General features: G+C 40.4%; 2 protein-coding genes across 4 annotated transcripts in view; both read left to right on the forward strand.

The window, feature by feature from the left end:
• LOC148333185 (roundabout homolog 2) overlaps nt 1-8,764 on the forward strand; it is a 51,202-nt gene extending 42,438 nt beyond the window's left edge. For all 3 annotated transcript variants that reach the window (XM_088300411.1, XM_088300412.1, XM_088300413.1), the window contains exons 16-25: nt 137-361; nt 2,462-2,504; nt 2,686-2,822; nt 2,892-3,173; nt 3,903-4,038; nt 5,681-5,964; nt 6,064-6,180; nt 7,318-7,446; nt 7,608-7,711; nt 8,514-8,764. In XM_088300411.1, coding sequence (XP_088156537.1) covers nt 137-361; nt 2,462-2,504; nt 2,686-2,822; nt 2,892-3,173; nt 3,903-4,038; nt 5,681-5,964; nt 6,064-6,180; nt 7,318-7,446; nt 7,608-7,711; nt 8,514-8,525 — 1,469 coding nt within the window. In that variant the 3' untranslated portion in view covers nt 8,526-8,764. The remainder of the gene's footprint in view (nt 1-136; nt 362-2,461; nt 2,505-2,685; nt 2,823-2,891; nt 3,174-3,902; nt 4,039-5,680; nt 5,965-6,063; nt 6,181-7,317; nt 7,447-7,607; nt 7,712-8,513) is intronic.
• A 3,170-nt stretch (nt 8,765-11,934) lies between these two features.
• On the forward strand, nt 11,935-14,913 carry lim2.3 (lens intrinsic membrane protein 2.3). The gene is made up of 5 exons (XM_088300134.1): nt 11,935-12,065; nt 12,884-13,059; nt 13,605-13,754; nt 14,545-14,679; nt 14,760-14,913. The coding sequence occupies exons 2-5, from the start codon at nt 12,885-12,887 to the stop codon at nt 14,819-14,821; spliced, it is 522 nt and encodes a 173-aa protein (XP_088156260.1). The 5' UTR covers nt 11,935-12,065; nt 12,884; the 3' UTR covers nt 14,822-14,913.
• Nucleotides 14,914-15,103: the final 190 nt, after the last annotated feature.

A 15,103-nucleotide genomic window follows, 5' to 3' on the forward strand; every position in this document is an offset into this window, starting at 1 on the left:
ACACACTGCTTACTTTCATGCAGCTGGCAAGAGATTGATTGACTGTGACTGACTGGCATCCGGTTGAGTGTTGTCCACCTTTGTGAACCTCGGTCAGGTTTCAGGACCTCGACTCTAACTGTATGCTTCTCCCCAGCTCCGCCGGTGGGCTACACCTCCACGCCCGTGAGGACAGGCAGCGGTGGCGACGTAAGCATCTCGGAGCGGATCACCGTGGTGGTGCGGCAGCCGGCCTTCATCGCCGGGTTGGGCATGGCCGCCTGGCTGGCTCTGATGGGCCTCAGCGGCTGGTTCTACTGCCGCCACCGTCGCAGGAAGCAACTGGGCCACTACACCACGTCTTTTGCCTACACGCCGGCTGGTAAGCAATGAAAACACAGACGGCAAAGGCTTTTTACAATACAAGTCCAAGGGGTCCATTCACATTTAAAGCCTGTGTAATATCTGTGTAATATCTATAAAACGGTAGCGGCACAAACAAAACAAACTATTTCCTTTTCCTTTTATTTTTGCGTGGGGCAGGTGCCCAACTTCACGCAGGTTCGATATTCTCTGGGTTTAGGGGCCAAGCCTTAACGTTCGTAACGATATTTAATCGATGGTAATAAAGTAGTAATAGATGACCCTTTCCCTTTAAAATCCTCTAAAGTCTCCTATTTTATGCAATGCAACAAAACTAGCCCACGTTTGAGAAACTGAATCCACTTTACGGTTGCGGTTGTTTGACAGCTATCTTGAACAATTAGCATTTTACATGATTCCAACTGTTTTTAAGCTATTGTTACGTGGGCTAAACACGCCAACACCGATTTCCCCTACGTGCAAAAAGTAATACCATGCAATCTATTATCGATTGATGATTTGTGCAATGGCAAGCAGAAGAGTGAATCTGCTTTGTTGCTGCGATCTTGACAAATGACTACAGCAAGATGGCTGACACCCAGAAAAATGATCTAGTAAGTTGCTGAGGCATCTAGTGTATATGGTTACTCGCACGCACCGCAAATACGTCACTAAATCAGACAACGCAGATGAAACAAGTATGTCATAATTTATTAATTTAATTTCGTCTCATTTCTATTCTTCTTTTGTGTATAGAAATTATCAGTCCAGTCCGTGGTGTCGTGCGTGGGAGAAAGTGAACAAAAATATTTTGAAGATAGCGAAACACAATCAAGCCAAAGATTTGCTGTTGTGATTCTTTTTTTTTTTGTTTGTTTGATTTTGGGGGTTTTTGTGTGTGTGTTTTTGGATATGCGATAATTTATTATTTTCACTTTGGTTTTTATTTACTGTTGTATTTTGTTTTTAATTAGCTGGGTTTTTTTTTTTTGTCATTTTATTTGCTGTTTGATTTTTTATTTATTTATTTATTTTTTTTAGTTGTTGCTGTGTTTTCTACTTGATGGCTACCGTAGAGAACAGTCGTGTATATCGGAACCGATGCTGGCTTACATTTCATATATCCAGTCTGCGTGTTTATTCTGTTTGCAGTGGCAGGTGACATTTTTCAGTTTTTTATTCACATTTTGAAGAGGCCAATCTGATATGAAAATAGCAATTGCCGTGCATCTTTTTTTCTGACTATGCTGTCATGACACAAATCCAATTTATGCAAAAAAAATCAAATAAAATAATGCAAAAAAAGTCACTTTGCCACACTTGAACCATGCAGTTTAAATCCAGCCTACGTGAACTCGGGGTGAACCTCTGAAATGTGACACTTATCATTTCGAGGTTGGGGGCGTCGTTCAAAGACCAAAGGATGACTGTGACTTCAGGTGTCACTTCTGATAGTTCAAAAGAGACCAAGAAAGAAAGCCAGCATGACACATTTCCTTCAAAACAACTTATGGAAAAGTTCTTATTAGTCCTGGTGGGATATGCTCGGATTTTTGTGTCATTGTCAGCTGATTTAAGTGTATTTGTTTCTATGAGGCAGCAAGAAACAATAATGAAGCAACATGTGACAAATTTCATTACAAATATTCCCTCTGGTACGTGTACTCATCTGTTTGATGTTAAGAAAGAGACTTTCTGCTTTTGACTTTGATGCCTGCTTCACTAAACCCAACAACCAAACCAAGAAAAACTATTGTTTCCATCATAATTGTTTTTGTTGTGGGAATGTCACCAGATTGTATTCTTTTAGTTTTACAAACTTTTACAAATCAAGACCCAATTTAGAAACTTTATTTACAGCCCAAACATACAGTACATACTAAAGCACGTAACGCAATTGCCATTATAATCATTTGATTACACAGAAAACCCCAAATTTGTGTCCACATGAGAATTGGAATTAAAATTGACTCGCCAATCATTTTGCATCCCGAGCCTCAGTTGAAGTACCTTTTAATGCTGATGAAATCATTTTTAAATCATGTCATTTTTCTAATTGTATCCAACTTCAATTTCCCAAAACAAGATTTATGCATCGCATTTTTTTTTCTTCCAATAGTTGGCTTTGCTCACAGTGAAGGATCCGGAATCATCAATGGACGGTAAGTGGTTTCAAATTGAACTCTGATGATTGTTTTCATGGTCGTGTTGTCATTTAACAAGTGCATCTCAATAAATGAGAATATTGTGGAAAATCTCGTTTATTTCAACAGTTCACCCCTTTGTAGTCATACCATGACTGCTATGTTTATTCATTTTAATTCCTGTATTTATTTCTTCCAGGCCGGGCATGTTGGGATCCAACATGGGCAACTTCCCGTGGCTGGCCGACTCGTGGCCCACTTCTAACCTGATACACAACAGCAAAGATTCCATCACTTGCTGCTCCGGAGAACTAGACTCGGAGAAATATTACAACGGTAAGAAAGCGTGAGCGTCGACACTTGCACGCGTGATGTTTCGTTGTAACGTTCCCCGTTTCTGCAAAGCTGTCGGGATTGCCAACTACCACTCGGAGAAGCACAACATGGCGTCCAGCGACAGCCCCATCTACAGCACCATCAACGCGGCGGCCGAGGAGGACCTGCTGAGCTACTACGACACCTACTCCAGCACCTCCTTCAAGCAAGGGCCTGACCCGTACAGCAGCAGCCCAGCGCTGTCCAACAGTGGCCTGGTGGCTCTGGAGCAGGACCTGGACCGGTGGACCGTCCAGTCGGGTTACTCCACCTCCGAATACGCCAAGCTGCACTACACCAAAAAAAGCAACGGTGAATGGCCCGCTGGTTTTTCATGAAGATGAAATTTCATGGTTGCAGCATGTATTGGTTAAACATCTGCTACCATGGCAACCCGCAGGGTACTCTGCCAAGGGACAGCTTTGAGGAATGACAATAATAATGGTCTTGCGTCAGTGAATTCCATCCTCTTCACACACAATGAGTTTCATTTTTTGCAATTTGTTTATCCACTTCAATTTTATGTCTAAGGCCCTTGCAGAACAACCACAGCTAAAACGAGCTGCTGTACATACTGGAAATAGAAAGATTGAAAACAATTGAACATCATTTTGAAACAATTCAACAATAATAGAGTTAAAATGGATGGGGAAAAACATCCAAATAAGGGCAGAGACCCAACCTACTTTTGTTTTTGTTTCAATTCGCACGTCCTTAAAATCACTGAAAAAAATTGATTAAAGTACATAAGACTGGTCATGATTCATAATAAATTTTCTAAAAAAAATTTTTTAAAATGCCGTTAATCCCATGTTTCTCACTTAGCTGAGCTGAGTGACCTCATCTACAAAAGCACTATTGTAGTCCTACTTTTGCTGGATAAGCATGTCTTTGTCCGTCAAGTTGGACACTTTCGATGCCCTTGAAACGTGGGGAGGGAAGTCGTAATAGGAAGAGTGTCCGTCCATCATGCTATGACAGTCGGAGCAAGTGGACTGAAGTGTTCACTCAAGCATGTTCTCATGATTGTACTCTTTATAGAGAAACTGGTCAAGCAGAGATCCACCGGGTCGGTCTGCACGCCGGCGCCGCTCACCTGGGTGGACGTGCTGTCTCTGCCTCTTCCTGCCAACAAGGACGGACGTCGGCGAGAAGTGGATGACGAGGACCGGCGCAGGTGAGATGACTGTCAGCCATGCAATATTTTGGAAAATTACATTTTTAATGACTTGTGTCCAAATCAATGGGTTTGTAGTAGTGATAGAAAATGAAACTTCAAATTTGCTTCATGAACCAGTTGTTGTATTTTTTGACTCCTCTAGATGGCACTGTTGTCTTAAATAAAGGGGTTTAAGAAATGGCAAGCGAGTGTACTTTCAACCCAATGCTGAACAGAGCGTGCCATCTAGAGCAGTAAAAAAAATTAACAAGTGATTCATGAAACAAATCTGAAGCTTCATTTTCCCATCACTAACTTGTAGATTTCCTGCCCACCATCAATTATGAAGTTAAACGACCAAATGAATCTTAAGTTGTCTGATTTCAAATGAACCACCCTATCAATTCTCTCTCTGTCATGACCACCGGGGCTGAGTGAACATCCGTGCTGTCTCTTCCTCTTCCCGTCAAAAAAAATTAACAATATGGCATAAAATAGGACACCCAAGGTCCGACGTTATCCCAGTATGTATGTCCCATAACCTGTGAAAAATAAATAAATAAATAAAATCAACACAAGACTTATTGAAGATCACAGTTCACTCAAAGCCAACTTTTGAGTGAGTGTGGCTTTAGTAAATGAACATGCAGTTGTGTCTGCAGGCGGCGCTCTGCTGTTCCGGAGTGTTGTGCGTTTCCTCTAACCGCTTGTGACAGGATGGATTGCAGACATAACGGCATGGCAGGGCAGGACCGCCCTGGTTGTGCCGTGTCTTTACTGATGGCATTAGCCGGAATCTGACAGCACGAATTAACTCCTTGTGTTTTGCACTGACATGTCCGACATCTAATTGAGCCTGTTGGCACTGACAATGTTAGTCACAAAAGTGCTCCTGGTACTTTGAAATGAAAGCAACTCTTAGGAAATGGTCTTTGGAAACTGACAAGTTGCGGATATTTGGTAAGTTACCCCGACCACGTACAGTACAAAACTCGTAAAAAAAAATAAATCATTTTTTCATTTCATGAAGATTTTTATTGTTTTGTATTGTGATCTGAATTTGCATATTCTATTTTATTTGATATGCATGTCAGAAGGCACCCACTACTTAATACTTGAGTATTTTTTCCACTGAGTACTTATCTATTACTCAAGTCATTGTTTTATTTTATTTTTTTTAGTAAAGTACAACATTATAGACTGCCTTTCTTATTCAAAAATACCTTACAAAACTTTTTTGGGGGAGGGGGGATTATACTCGATTTTTAGAGGGTGGGCTACACATGTCTGGGCCATTAAGTGTGAAGGGTTGAAAGCAAATAAAATAGAAAACCCTTAATAATGTGTAGAGGCAGTACTTTAATGCATGTTACAAAAGCAAATGTAGGGAAACTACTCTTTAGCTGGGGAACCAACAAAGTAGGTGATAACACATTAGCCAAAACAAAAATCTTAGCATTAGCCTACTGTATGCTAATGCTAACGCAATAAAATGTAGGTCAACATTCTGAACGAGTCAAGTGGATGGAATCATTTACTATACAATACATTTTAATCTTACTGCATGAATGAATAAATAAACTTGGACAAACAAGCAGAAAAATTACTTGTTAGATGTTTTGAATATTCAGCCCTTATGGCAAGCCACTCATGTTTGTAGCTCCGGGGATGAAGAAGACGACTGGTGTCCCCCGCTGCCCGCCAGAACCTACCTGACGGACGAACCCTCCGCCGCCTTCCAGTCGTGCCACTCGACCACGTCCTCCCCTCAGCGAGACTCGCTGAACCCCGCCGACGGTCCTCGTCCGCAGCACGTGGACGTGCTGGCCCGTCAGCACTCCCACTTCTCCCAGTCCAACCCGGATCTGTTCACCAAAGCCGCCGAGGTGCACCACGGCAGCAGCCGCTGGGCCGAAACCTTGAGGGGCGACGGTCTCTACAAAGGTCAGTTGGAATCGCGTCTCATGTGATCCAAAAATCATGTCACATTTATTTTTCAAGCTCTTCGGATCCTCGAGGCCGATAACCACGCTTTCTTGTCAGGACAATCTCCCGCCGCAGTCGCCGATTTGAGCCCCGCGGCTCTGGCGCACAGATGCAGGAACAAGAAGAAATCCCCCAAGGATGGAACACTCAGGCGGGAGCCACACAGCCAAGCAGGTATGACGCACTCTGGAGCATTGTCTACAATCTGGCCCAGTTAGGGTCTTATTTAGGACAGTTTTTTTTTTCAGCTCCAAACTTGCCTGATGATAAAGCGTCTGCCAGCTTGCCACCATGGCACTGAAATGTAGGCCAATGTATCGAATTAAGTCTAATGTAGTAAGCACGTTGGAAAACAAATGAAACACCACAGTAGTAAGGCAGTCGCTGTTGCACAGGTCAATGTAGGTTTTTATGTATGAAAATCAGCCTACTAATCATTTCAAATGTAAAAAATTCTTGTTATTTTGACGCACTACGCCGAAGCGTGTCGTTAACAGCCCTGCCAAAGTATATGGTGAGGAATCAATCCGCTCTCTCCCTCGACGTGAATACGCTGAAACCACGCCCCACTCAACTGTCAATCACATACCATCAGGCCTAGGGTGGCAATTGGGAAATTCAGGACAACTCCAGAACGGCTGATCAATCCCAAGCTGACTTGAGATGGGCTTTTCTTCTTTTTTTTTTTTTTTCTTTTTGCTCGACTGTACTGGTTATTGTGTGATCACCTGACAACAATGAGCCAATTAAACAGTTTGTATGCCGAGGGTGATTTGCAGGATTGATGAGTTGCCGCGTAGCTTGCATCAACATTCTAAATAGTAGTAAAAAAATGTCTCAGAGTCATTGCTAGAAGGAAAACAAAATTTCTTTTTTACTTGAAAATGTGCCTTAATTCGCCTATTCAGAGTTACTTAATATTTAAAATTGAGATCCGAGTGCTCCTGTACTTCAAATGTTTGCCAAACTACACATCCAGATGTGTTTAAGCAGTCAAAATATACTTATTTAAAGCCTTCAGCGGCCGGTATGTACGTCACTGAGAAGCTGCTGGGCTTTCCACGCACCGACGCAAGGTGCTAGTCACCAGCTAGCTTGCTAGCTTACGGTTTCCCGGAGGCTCCTCAAAACCGACAAACTTTTACTGTTCAAACTTTTACTGTTGCATGTTTCCGCATCCTTCTAATGATGTTAGACTTTCTTAAAAAGAACAGATCCATGTTAAAATATCCAGTATGTGACCTTTTATGGCGGGATTTAGTGCGAATTGTAACTAAGCAGGGTGTCTATTTGTCACACACATGGTCACAGAGCTGCCCCCTCCACCAGCACCTCCGCCCACTGACAACTCCATGCCGCCTCCTGCCGACGTCCTGACCCTTGCAAGCGACGACCATGTCCCCCCCCACTGGAGAGCAGACACAAAATGGTCGGCGCAGGGTAGGTGGCAGTAAAGATAACAACCGAACAGCTGGGTGACTTTGAATGTAAATCCTCGTATCAGGATTGGGGCGTACGTACCATCACGGCGGGTTTAGGAATTAACCTATATATTGTATAGATGGAGAAATAAAATGAAATGGTCTGCTTGTTATCTACAGATGAGAATGTAATCCAGTACGACTCGTCCAACCAGATGTCAGACTACGGGTCGCTGGGCGGCATCTCTACCCGATCCCCAGCTTCTGGACACATGAGAGACCAGGTAATGAGGTAACCAGCTAGCCGCTAGCAGCTAGCTGGTTAGCTAGCCATGCATACCGCTGACTCGATTGGGAAATTCATGTGTACGTAGTCCTGTCATTTTTTTATTGTTCCGCTTACCTGACAACAACAATGAAAATAATTTCCTAAAATTGTAACTCACGTTTAAAGTTTCTGCCTAGCAACAATGACAAAATTGTTTCAACCAGCAAACTTTTTTTTTTTAAATCCTGACTTTTCTGCCTAACAAGTACCAGGAAGAAGAATAAATCAGTTCTTTACATGTACATTGTTGCACCAATTTAAAAGTTTCTGCCAAGTAACACTGACCAGAAAACAGGATCAGTCAAATTTGCTATGTTGTTGCGCCTGCTACTTCATTTATATTGTGATAAAAATGTTTTTATGTTTCTGAGTGGTAACCGAGACCGGCAATATAATAACTTTTTACAATTATCTAAGATACTGCAAAGTCTTGCTGCTAAAAATCTTCGTTAAATCTTGACGTTTCTGCCAGGCAACAATGATCATGAAAAATAATCTATTCAATTCTCCTCTGGTTTACTTCTCCTTTTGTAATGTTGTCGCAAACTGAAATTTTCAATTCGCAACAAGAACGAGGAAAATTAATCTTGCTGTGCCTGCTAGCTAGAAAAAAACATTCTTAAATCGTCTTAGTTTGTGTCTAACAACATAGACCAAGAAAGAAAAATTGCAAATTGTCGCAAACAAGCCATGTCCAATGCATAGCCACATCGCACATATTAGCATTGCTAACTTTGTTACTTTTTGTTTCCATCCAGAACCTCATGTGAGCCGAGATCGTCTCCATTTCCGTCTTTGTGAGCCATCCACTGATAAAAGTGTAGAAAGAAAAAAAACTGAAGGACTTCACATCCAAGCTGTCTGTAAAAAGTCCAGACGCAATCCACGGGACCCTCTCACGATTCCTCCAGTGTTTTGTCACCCTGGATTATCCATCCGTCCATCATCTATCCTCACGAGGGGTCGCGGGCATGCTGGATTTATTCAAATAAAAATAAAGTGTACATAATAGCTCGTTCTTATTGAACCATTAAACTGTGCACATCTACAATACATTGACAAGTGTGTGTGTGCGTGTGCATGCGTGCGCGTGCATGTGTGTGTTTAATGTTTGCATTGATTGTGTGCCAAAGTCAGGAGGTCACAACAGTGATGGTGTACTGTCAACTTGCATTTGTAATCCTCTGCTGCTATTTACACACACACACACACATACACTTTCACGCACGCACGCGCGCGTTCTTACTGTTCATTTATTAAAGCAACGCTATCAAACTATTGGGAAGAACAGCGCCCACTTTTGTCGTAAATGAAAATTACACCACATAAAACTAATATGGACAATGAAAATGAGTAAATATTCATTATTCATTATTAGGTTGTGAAATAAACTCGTGTTCTAAAGTCTTATTATACCAAATATTTAGATTTATGTTCGAAGTGTAGACATCTATGTTCATAAATATTTAGTTTGTGTGTTAATTAATGGGCCATTTAATCTATGGGTTGCAATTTTAAATACATAATTATTGCAAATTCAGACTATATTGGAATAAATATTTTTTTTTGTTAATTTGAAAACTATGTCGATGTTCCTTTTAAATATTAGGTATAAGAGTTATAAATCGGATGGCCGAGTGGTCTAAGGCGCCGCGTTCAGGACCCAGTCTCCCCAGGAGGACTGGGTTCGAATCTCAAATTTCCCCATTGTGGTACTAATAAAGGGAATATTATTATTATTAAATTTCAGTTCTTTGCATATTTATTTTTTGATTAACTACAGGATAATATTTCATCCAAAGATTTCCCAACATTTTGTGAAGCAAGTCAATTTAGTTATCTTTCTGATCTCAAATTTCAATTTATTTGTTCATTCATGTAAAAGTCAATATATGAATTTCAATTTGTAATATCAAATAACATGCACATGTTAAAATTGTTCGTGAACTTAATAAACACCATTTAGGACTATATTTCAAATTTCACACATTATGTTTGATTGATGGGCACTATATAATTACGTGTTATGTATTGTGTAATAATCGTTATTTCAGTTTCCATCCCAAATAAAATGAATGGACTTTGTTGGTTTGACTATTTTATACAGTAATTCCCTTTAAAGATATCAAATACCAATAATAATGATTCTTAAGTGATAATTTAAATGACAATAGTTTCTTGTTGCTTTGAAAATGATGCACGCAACAAAAAAAGTGGCTGCGGATGTTTCTAATTTGTTGTCTTTTATATTTGATCTTGTTAAAATGTTGCCCTTAGTTTGTGTAAATACATTTGCTTCCAGTTTTCTGATCTCATCAGCAGCTGGGATCTTGAGCGGGAGAGACGAAACGGAGATGTCAAAGCAACTTTGACATAGTCGAGAAGATTCTTGAATGTATCTCTGAGAAAAAGATGTGAATATTATGTTTGAATCAAGGTGTGAACGCACGTGTGTTCTTATCGAACTGTGTGTGTGCGTGTGTGTGTATGTTGTGTAAATGCCGTATTGTACTGTGACACCCCTGTACGTTACTACTGGCTTTGATCCATTCATTATTTTTAATAAATCAATTTTTAAAATTCTGGAAAATTGCGTGGCATGTCGGAAAGGTTTCACGATTGGTTTGACAAAAGATGAATTTCATATCCACAAGTTTCCAAGAGTATTGAGTGCTCCCACCAACCACACATTTTTTTCAAACGGGGGGGGGGCAATGGCCTCCAGGGGTGTGTTTTATGAAAGGGGGCGAGGGGCTGACTTTTAATTGTTAGGTTATGCTATGTGCAGACCGAGGACATGCTTAGGGTTCCCGGCAGCATCTTTGCAAATATTGTCAATGCAGTTAACACGGTTACTTTGACACCCAAACCCTAAACCCTAACCCTAACCCTAAACCCTAACCCTAACACTAACCCTAACTCTAAACCCTAAACCCTAACCCTAACACCTAACCCTAACCCTAAACCCTAACCCTAACCCTAACCCTAACCCTAACCCCTAACCCTAACCCTAACCCTAACCCTAACCCTAAACCCTAACCCTAACTCTAACCCTAAACCCTAACCCTAACCCTAACCCTAACCCTAACCCTAACCCTAACCCTAACCCCTAACCCTAACCCTAACCCTAACCCTAACCCTAACCCTAACCCTAACCCTAACCCTAACCCTAACCCTAACCCTAACCCTAACCCTAACCCTAAACCCTAACCCTAACCCTAACCCTAACCCTAACCCTAACACCTAACCCTAACCCTAACTCTAACCCTAAACCCTAACCCTAACCCTAACCCTAACCCCTAACCCTAACCCTAACCCTAACCCTAACCCTAACCCTAACCCTAAACCCTAACCCTAACCCTAACCCTAACACCTAACCCTAACCCTAACTCTAACCCTAAACCCTAACCCTAACCCTAACCCTAACCCCTAACCCTAACCCTAACCCTAACCCTAACCCTAACCCTAACCCCTAACCCTAACCCTAACCCTAACCCTAACCCTAACCCTAACCCTAACCCTAACCCTAACCCTAACCCTAACCCTAACCCCTAACCCTAACCCTAACCCTAACCCTATTAATAAATTTGTAGCCTAATTTTAAATTTGAACTCACACTTGAAACATTCATTCAAAAGTCTCATTTTCAAGCAACCCTAACCCTTGTTTGAAACCCTACTCCAAACTTCAAGCTCTATCTCTGAATGGAAAACCTAATCTGAAGACCCTAATTTCAAATCCCAACCAAGCTTTGAAACCAGAAACCGAATTCGAAATCTTTACTTGAAACCTTAAATCTCATTTTCATCTCAAACCCAATCTAAAAACTCCAATTTGAAATTGTAGCTTGCAAACGTCCAATTGAAACCTTAATTTGGAATCCCCACTTGAAAGCCAAACAGACCCTACCCCAGAGCGCAATAAATTACATAATCAGAGCCCATATATTAAATAAGCAATTGGAAAAGTTGCTGCACTAGAATGTCAGTCGTGATAAAAAAAAAGTTTGGGTTACTGGCCAGCAATTGTCCTTGAAAGTTTTTGTGGCATTTTCAGCATTTTGAAAGGAAAACGCACAGTCATCACTTTTGGCTTTCACGGTTTTGTGTTTTCAGCAGATTCCATGCAACAACAAAACTGCACGCACGAGCGGCGCCCCGTGATTGGTCGCGCCCACATTGTTCGGCGTTTCCCTCCTGCGAACAAAACTTTCCCGACGGTTGCAGCGACACTCGGCCTCGTCTGCATGCGCGTGGACTCATCACAGCGACGCTCCACTTTGCTTTGGGAAAGGAAAGCACGCGGGCCAGGTGAGAAAAGCACCGGCACGTTCACATCAGCGTTGACGACATCAAATCTGCAGATTTTAGCTTAAAAAAAAAAAGGAATTCGTTTCTTGCATTTATTTTCTCCAAAAACAAAACATGTTTTGCTTGAGAAATTCCACAAACAAAATCATGAACATTTAGATCTGCTTTTTCAATCGGGACAATAATAGAAAGTAAAACATTTTTGTTAAAATGTTTGTCACTGAAAATGCATTTCCTATTTTTAATCATATTTTTGTCTCTGAAAATAAATCATTTGGACTTTAATCTGTGAGTATTAAAACTTTGTTTCAGAGATTTCACAGAAAATACAACTTTTGTTTCTCAACGGTTTTGTATTTTTGTCAGTGAAAAATAATTTCGTTTTTTCAGACTTAGATTTTTCCCCTGAATATTAACACTTCCAGCTATAATCTGATTATTTCTCAATTAAAAAAAACAAAAACAAGTATAATTCTACTTTATTTCTCACAATATAAAGATAACCTATTTTTTTCCGCACTTTTGAATTTGGCGGGAAAAAAAATCAGGAAAATAAAAAGCAGTTCTTTAAAACTGATTTTTCCCCCTTAAACAATTCTCCCTGTAATATTCAGATTTCTCACAACAAAAAAAATTCTCAATAAAATGAATAAGAAAATGACCCAGCTTTTGAAAATCATATAAAACAAAAAGATGAATTTCTTTTCAAAAGGACATCAGTCCATTTATCAGACACCTCATTCGGTGCATGTGAAGTGAACATACTAGCTATTGCAAAATGCATCGGGGGTGTGCGTGTGCGTGTGCGTGTTTGTCAGTATGTACAGCTTCATGGGAGGCGGCTTGTTCTGCGCCGGAGTGGGCAACATCCTCCTGATCGTCTCCACGGCAACCGACTATTGGATGCAATACCGCCACTCCAGCAACTACATGCACCAGGGCCTGTGGCGCTACTGCGTGCCGGGCAAATGCATGACACACACAGACAGCATCGGTGAGACCAAACAAACGAACACACGCAACACGCACTGTGTTGTGAGACCCAATTCAAGAATCGCACTGCATCGGCCATGAACATTTCATATATGGCGTGGGAAAATATCATGATGATGGTTCTCAGTATCATCAAAGGTTACCATGACGACACTTGCCCAATCTGAGAGCCAAAAGATCAAAAATAGTACGGAAAAAAAGAAATCATGACACAAAACTAAGATGAACAATACATTAGAAAATATTGGAAAAATAGGATAAATAAGTGACAAAAATTACCAACATTGTAGAAATTATCCCAAATATAAATGATCTCATATAAACAATGTTAGAAATAAATCCAACATCTCCTGGAAAAAATTAAAAAATAAGACAAATAATTATTATTTTGGTGAAAATTACAAAAAGAAAATCAAGGTTGAACGAAAGTTGGTTTGAATGGGAAAATGAGAATTGGAATTTCTTTTGCTGCATGTTGAATGAAGTGCGAGTGGGAAGTGGGAAGTTGCAGCGTTTTGACGGCGCTTGCTTGCATCCCATCGGCAGCGTACTGGGATGCCACGCGGGCTTTCATGATCCTGTCCCTGCTGGCGTGCTTCATCGGCATCGTCATCGGCGTCATGGCCTTCATCCACTACTCTTCCTTCGACGGCTTTGACAAGACCTTCGCCGCCGGCATCCTCTTCTTCATTTCCTGTGAGTGACAAAACATCCCTCCAGCCAGCCAGCCAGCTATAGCCAGCCAGCTATCCTCACCTTTGACCTTTAGTTCCCATATGCGGTTTATTTTGGTTTATTTTATGATATTTTCTCAAAATACTTTGATTTTTTTTCTCGGAAAAACATCCCCAATTTTTTTCAGATTTTACCAAAAATGCTTTTTTTTTTTATTAAATATTAGTATTCCCACATATTTGCTCAAAATACCGTTTTTTCATCACAAAAACATTTCTCAAATTATTCAAATTTCAAAAACATTCAGATTCAATTTGTTTTAGCAAAATTACTTTATTACTTTACTCTTTCTCAAAACAATTGTGCATTTCTGATTCACATTTTTTTAATGCAAACATTTTTCTCAAACGTTTTTAGTATTCAGTTCCTTCTGAGAAAAATGTTACTTTTATTGTAAAAATATTGCGGATTGTTTTCTTAATCAAATTGTTAGGTTTCGGGTGAGAAAAAAGGTAGCCTTTTACCTTTTTTCCTCAATATTTTTTTTTGCATGAAATAACTTTTTTTTCCCCCTCAAATTCAGATGTTTTTTTTTATCGAAATATAAAAAGATTTCGCAAAAATAAGCTGATTCTCAAAATATTCACCTTTTTCTCAGAAAATAAAACTTCACTTTTTTCACAAGGGTAAGTGTTCGCAAAATATATTTTATATATTTTTTTTTCTTCTGAAAATGAACCTAACATCTTTGTCCCAAAGATTTTGAGAACATTGCCCTTGATACTTTGGCTCATTTTGTCTATGCGCACAGGTTTTTTCGTGTTACTGGCCATGGCGGTGTACACGGGTGTGACGGTCAACTATTACGGCAAACGCTACGGAAGCTGGCGCTTCTCCTGGTCCTACATCATGGGTTGGGTTGCTGTCGTGCTCACCTTCTTCTCAGGTACTTCTCCTCCTCTTCATCATCATCATCATCATCATGATACACTCGCAGCTTTGAGAAGTCCTTGATGCTCGTTGCAGGTATCTTCTACATGTGCGCCTACCGCATGCACGAATGCCCACGCAACTCAAACTCACGCTGACCTCACCAAGATGTCCGTACCAACTCCCAACATCATTTCCTCTTCAAGCCTCATGAATATTCAGAAGCAAGCTCAATAAACCACTAAGTGCATCTGCCTGGTTGCCATATTGTTGTCTGCAAGAAAACTTTTGTATTCATTTATTACTTGTAAAAAGATGGGCACTAGTTGACAAATTCATACATCCTTTAAACAATAGACAAATTAGGTTATCATTTTTGGCCAAGATAAATTTAATGTAGTCTTTAACCTCTTCAGACCTAAGGTTTTCTTTTGTTTTTT

This window comes from Idiotropiscis lumnitzeri, chromosome 7, assembly GCF_059441095.1.
Source record: "Idiotropiscis lumnitzeri isolate Australia: NSW breed Sydney's pygmy pipehorse chromosome 7, RoL_Ilum_1.0, whole genome shotgun sequence".
Taxonomy (NCBI): domain Eukaryota; kingdom Metazoa; phylum Chordata; class Actinopteri; order Syngnathiformes; family Syngnathidae; genus Idiotropiscis; species Idiotropiscis lumnitzeri.